Raw genomic sequence first — 6,000 nt, 5'->3', positions numbered from 1 at the left:
TTCCCTTGTTATTGCTTTTAGCTCCTGTCGTCGTCGTCGTCGTCGTCGTCGTCGCCGTCGTCATCGTCATCGTCATCGTCGTTGTCGTTGTCGTTGTCGTTGTCGTCATCATCGTCTAGTTTAACAGTCTGGAGGACTTTTGTCTGAGTGGCTTTACTTTGTGAATATGAACGTTCTGGTAACGGATGGATGGTTGTAACTTTATAGACAGCATTTATTTATGTTTTGTATTTTAAGGAAATTTCTCTTTCTTTGCCACTACAGATCAGTCCTTCAAGTCTTACGTTTAATTTATCTTTGTTAGAGAAACGAATCTTAATCGTATCTAATAGAAGTAGGGATCGTATGTAAAGATGTAAAAATCGTTTTACGCAGTTTGGAAAGTTCTAGAAAACAAAAACAATTAAATTTTATTTTTTGATTTCCAATGCTAACGGCGCTAACGTACGTCAAATGTTTAATAGTTTGCAGATTATAACAACTTCTAAGTCATAAATCATATGTTGTTCTCTTGTACAACCCGAAAATCATACAATATATAATCATAGTTTAGATTATATAATTATCGAAATTTGAATGCAAAGTAATAATGCAACGGTTTTGAAGTGCATATTAAATTTATGAAATTACATTAATACGTTGTGTGTAAATGTTGCAAGACTGAAAACGAAACCGGAAAGAATAGCGAAAGTGCTACAAGATGATCATTTATGTATTCTCAGTTCATCCATTCATATACAAAATCATTTTATAATAACGTAACAAAACTAAAAAAACAAAAATAAATATATATTGGATTATAAAGGAATGACTGGTGAATTTATTTAAGGAGGCATAACAAATCCTTTGTTCGGGTAACCGAAATATCCGACACTTTTCAATTCAATTAAAAGATCATTATTGGAGATGAGTGCTTTATGTATGGCTTTCTCTAAGGTGTCGTATTGAAAATATGATGGAAAAGGCATACCGTCAAAAGCACAGATATGAACGTTTCCCTTCTCATTGCCGATGGCAATGCAGTAGCCATCAAGTGAAAATCTACATTGAAATCGAAAATGTTATTTAATGAATATTATGAATATAAGCGTCGCCGGCATTTGGTCGAAATTGTACTCACTTGGCCGTGGTATTAAAAGAGCTTTCTAAAAACGATGTGGACATCGGTTTTAATATTGTACGTCTTATATCCCATATCTCAAGATGCTTACGATTAAGTCCAATAATGATAGTGGAATGTGTACGACTCCATGCGGCCCATTGATAGGGTCCAAATAAATTTTTTAAAGTAATTAACGGCGTCAAAATTCCATCCATCCATATGCGTATACACCTTCAAATTGTTGCTGTTAATACTTTTTTTCTTTTTTGATACGTGTAGAATTCATATTGTATACTTACCAATCATTTCCGCATGTTAAGAACAATTTTGGGGACCACGGTGAGAAGTCCATGCTATTTACAGCGCCTACGTGCGTTTTCACGAGTTCTAAATATAAATTTTGATAATTGGTTGAGCACTTGTGCAAACATCCCTCGTCCGTTAAAACATAAAAAATATCCTTTTCTAAAGGATGCTTTGTAATGCATAGGCCTTGAGGCCGTCGATTAGCCTGATGCTCAACTGATGGTGGCTCCTTAAACGGTATACCTTCGGGCGTACCCTCAACGCGTTCCAATAAAGCCTGTTTGAAACCGACCAAATATGGGCTATTAATTATATTAAATTTGGTAACTGAACCGTCTTGCGATAAGGATAGAATCGGATCGATATCATGACTCTCATCGGATTTAGGTTGTTGAATCCATTTAATAGCCAATACAGGATCTACGCCAGGTGAAGTGCTGCGTTCCGATACAGCCACAAGTGGACCATGAGCGCTTGTTAGATCCCGCACTTGAACCGTACCATCATAAAGACCTATGGCCAGCAATGTGCTTCTGTAAGGTGAAAACTCAACTGACCCTACCGGATAATCATAGTAAAAATAACGTTCCGGATCGCAGGGATTCTTTATGCTCCATACGCACACAACTCCTGTTTTAGGCAATTTCGCTGCCGAATATGAATAAATTCCATAAGCAACAGCTAAAATATCACTATTACTGTAACAAAAACTAATATCACAAACCGCTCGTCGTACATCGGTTGCAAACGGATATATCACAAATAATGGGTCCAATGAGTAATTGTAATCGATTTTCTTGACCATACGGTCAACGCAATTCATTTTACGGAAACGTTTCTGTGCTTCTCCATGTTCGTTACCCGCCAACACGCGCATAACTATCATAGTAGCTAAATCAAAAGCTCGTAGACGACTAATGGCCGGGAATTGTTCTTCTAATGTCAATTTTTGTATGCGATTCCGTTCATTTTTGTCAAAATCGTACTTTATTTCCCACGATGAACGAAATTTATCCAACACCTCGTATGTATCATACATTTCATAATACGATACAAACGTACCCGTATTGGTCGTTGTGACTGTGGTTGTGTTGATGTCACGACTTTTCTTTAATGTCATCAAAGTTTGACATTCGGCATCTGAACGGCGACGCACTCTTCCGCGGCCAATAGTCAAATAATCATAGGTTCTATTATCTTTTTCAACTGCTTCGCCATCGTCCGTGTTTTTCATTGCCGTTATGCTGAGTTGATTATAGAGTTGAAATAAGTGTGTCTTTGTAAGGCGAACGCTTATAAATGGTAATTGATGGATAGTCATCTGAGATATAAGATCGGTTGCGTCATCTGTCTCCGACGAAGATTCATCTGAACTAAACGATGGAAGTGAAAGTGTGGAGCCGTGCAATTGAAAAAATAAACGATCACTACCAATCTGCAATTATAAACGCTATACGTCTGCAATTATCGAGACTATAGTAATATTCACCCCAATAATAATATCATCAATGGACATTTTTATTCCCAATGCCCGACCGGATTTACCGCGCACTAATGAACTGGTACCGCTACGTAAACTGCGAAAACTTCCCGAGTCGTCGCCAATTCTTTGCAGGGCTCTTCTTTCAAGTAAAGGATGAGGCCGCCTATCAAGAGTCACCGTAATCGGTTTCGGTGTAACATCCATTGACTCTCCACACACATAATCATATACATGGAATTGTGCTCGCATTTCTTGGGCCTTTAATATTTGACGCTGCAAAACCTCGTGGAATGTAAAGCGCGTCGAATGTCTTGAGCCTAAACTAATACGTGACGCATCTGATGAGGCATCATTCGTACCAAGAACTACTTTCCGGTTATGAATCTAATAAAATCGAAATAATTTTACTTATATTGTATTACACGAAAAAAACAAAACTAATTGCGGCCAAGGGCGGCGTGCACTTACCGCCATTTCGCTCTGACATATCTTTCCAACTCTCATTGACATGTTACTACAAGTCGATTAATCCGAAAATGTTCAGTCGAAATAAAAATCACAAAATATATGATCACAATTTGTAAAAGCGATTTGCGAACTTTTCTAGCCCAAGTTACGGGTTTTTATTAACGCTACCGCTATTATTATCACTATTATAATTGTTATTATTATTATTATTAGTATTATTGATTTTCGTATTCAAAGATATAAAAAGTTTGAACAATTGACATGAAATTGAAAAATTAATGGAAAATAAATTTCATGGCTACGTGATTACGTCTGAATTCAAATTCTCTAAACAGTAGTTTTCAACCTTTTCAATTTTCGTTCTTCGTTTTTCAATCTGCTTCAGCACATTTTGATCGCAATTAGTATAACTAGCAAGAATATCGGGTTTCTTTTCCACAGAAGTAGCCGAGTAGGCAAAGGATCGCGACTAACAACTCAATGGTCGGCCGGTTCAAATCTCAATTATGACCGAATGCTCAATACAGACAAGCATTTAATCTAAGTTATCTACATAATATACAGAGTAATAAATAAATGTCAGGCTACAAGTTCAAATTCAGCAGGTCGGAAATTTTCGTCCTAAGTTCAGCTAGCCAGTACGTAGATGATCTCCTGATGGTCAAAATAGACTAGTGTTTATTGTTTATTGTGGATGGGTTTGTAGAGGTTCTTTTCATTCGGACTTACTAGTCTAGTTCCCCGCTCCTACGATTTGACATCAATTGCCTGAAGAAGAAAGCATTACAATCACATATATCGTAATGAGAAGCGAACGAAAATAAATTACGCTCTCTCTCTCTCTCTCTCTCTCTCTCTTTCTCTTTCTCTTTCTCTCTTTCTCTTTCTCTCTCTCACTATTCACACTTTCATGGGCATTCCATATAGCAAATTGGGAAACGTATTTGCATAATTGAGAGAATAAGGGCGGCATCATGTTGCTTATTAACCAAATCTTTAATTTTCACAAAGGATTACGATTTTTTTTTTACACCCATCATTGGAGGATAAGGGATGTATTCATTTTGTCAAAACGTTTCCAACGCCCAGCAGAAAGCATCAGAGGCCCCACAAACTGTATATATTCTTGATCAGCATCAAATACTAAATTCGTCTGTTTGTCTGTTCGTCTGCGTAATGTCCGTTGTAAACTTCTCCCGGCCGCACAAATTGAAGCAATCAACTTCAAATTTGGCAAAAACATTGGGAGTTCTCGCACGCAGGTTGGTATTGAAAATGAGCCAAATCGCTCCACGGACACCCCTACAGTGCCACGTAAACTGAGAACACATCTGTTGTTCGAAGGAATGAAAGATAGCAGATAAATGCAGAAACATTTGAATGCATATTCTATGGTATAGCATCTGTTCGTCTGTTCATCTGTCCACCTGTCTATCTGCCTTTCATAGATCGTTTTTCCTTTTTTTTTCCTCAATTTCGATACGTCTTCGTTGAAATGAAGTCTCTGCTCTCTTCTGTGATCGCATATTAACATTATTCTATTTTCAATGCTCTTGTTGCATTAGGAAGGATTAGTTTTTTCTTTTTTCTTTTCTTTCGATTTATTCCTCGATTAGTTGTTAAGTTTTTGCCTTACTCCTCGCCTGACCTTCGGGGTTTACGTTTTGTGTATCAACTGCTTCTTGGCTGTTTGAACATCAATTATTTTGCTATGGCTGGTCAACTAGAAAACACTTAAATTTAGCGGAGATTAAAAGATTTATAATTTTAAAATGTGTTTTTGCCTTTTTTTATTGCTGTTACTGGTACTATTATTGAATAGGAAGTGATGAATTTTGAAAACGATTGGTGATTGCATATAGCCTAGGGGTAAAGATTTAATCTATGAGTATTGTCATGGCTCGCCAGGAAATTGATAAAGCTAAGCGTTAAGTTGTAGCTGCAATTGACATTACAACCGACAATTTCTCGATTTTTTGTGGCGCTTTGAAAGACGATAGCAAGAAAGAAATTCAATTTGCAAAAAAAAAAAGAAAAGAAAAACAAATTTTCATAAAAAATTATATGTAAGTACGCTTAGAAAAGCATGCATGCGTGCCACTATTCGCACTATATATGCAATGCGTAGGTATCCAAGTATTTATTTAAATTTTCTCAAGCATACATACATATATGTTCATAATCATACATATGCATACGTATACATATCTATATGTCAGTTAATGTAGTTCACTTTAGAATATGCTCAACAACCTGCTGGCGCCATATTGCTTCCTTAAAACTAATGACACCAAAACGCATGCATATACAATATGTGCATATGTTTGTATGTTCATTAAATTTAACACAAGAATTCTTATTGAACCATGAACAGGCAAACATTCACTTATACATATGTGCATCGTTATATATGCATACAGTCATTGCAGCCAACCCACCCATCCAACTGCGAGCGTGTGTCTACCTCATTTCGTACATTCAATTAACTCCACACGTTTCCAAAGCGAAATATGTACGCATTCAGAACGCAATCATACAAAAACTTAACATCCATATATATGTATATCCATATATGTGTATATATATATATATATATGAATGCATAATACTAGCGCATATGCACTCATATAAACATCAGTCT

At 36.5% G+C, this 6,000-nt stretch overlaps 1 protein-coding gene across 1 annotated transcript; it reads right to left on the bottom strand.

Annotated features, from left to right (window-relative positions):
- Window positions 1-824: 824 nt before the first annotated feature.
- LOC119632545 (dynein intermediate chain 4, axonemal) lies at window positions 825-3,463 on the bottom strand. Its single transcript, XM_038025496.1, has 5 exons — window positions 3,360-3,463; window positions 2,898-3,275; window positions 1,402-2,843; window positions 1,121-1,333; window positions 825-1,041 (listed from the first exon to the last, which is right to left on the bottom strand). Exons 1-5 carry the CDS (start codon window positions 3,399-3,401, stop codon window positions 825-827), a joined length of 2,292 nt encoding a protein of 763 aa, XP_037881424.1. The 5' UTR covers window positions 3,402-3,463.
- Window positions 3,464-6,000: the final 2,537 nt, after the last annotated feature.

Source organism: Glossina fuscipes, unplaced genomic scaffold, assembly GCF_014805625.2.
Source record: "Glossina fuscipes isolate IAEA_lab_2018 unplaced genomic scaffold, Yale_Gfus_2 1, whole genome shotgun sequence".
Classification (NCBI taxonomy): Eukaryota; Metazoa; Arthropoda; class Insecta; order Diptera; family Glossinidae; genus Glossina; species Glossina fuscipes.
Note: the sequence above shows the minus strand (reverse complement) of the source record. Positions and strands in the feature narration are given on the sequence as shown.

Bases quoted from the DNA above. Each gene is read 5' to 3' on its own strand.
- LOC119632545 (XM_038025496.1), bottom strand. From the start codon at position 3,401: ATGTCAATGAGAGTTGGAAAGATATGTCAGAGCGAAATGGCG. The intron at 2,844-2,897 runs GTGAATATTACT...TTATAATTGCAG, and splicing joins TTGATGATATTATTATTGGG to ATTGGTAGTGATCGTTTATT. The intron at 1,042-1,120 runs GTGAGTACAATT...ATTTCAATGTAG, and splicing joins TCTTTTAATACCACGGCCAA to ATTTTCACTTGATGGCTACT.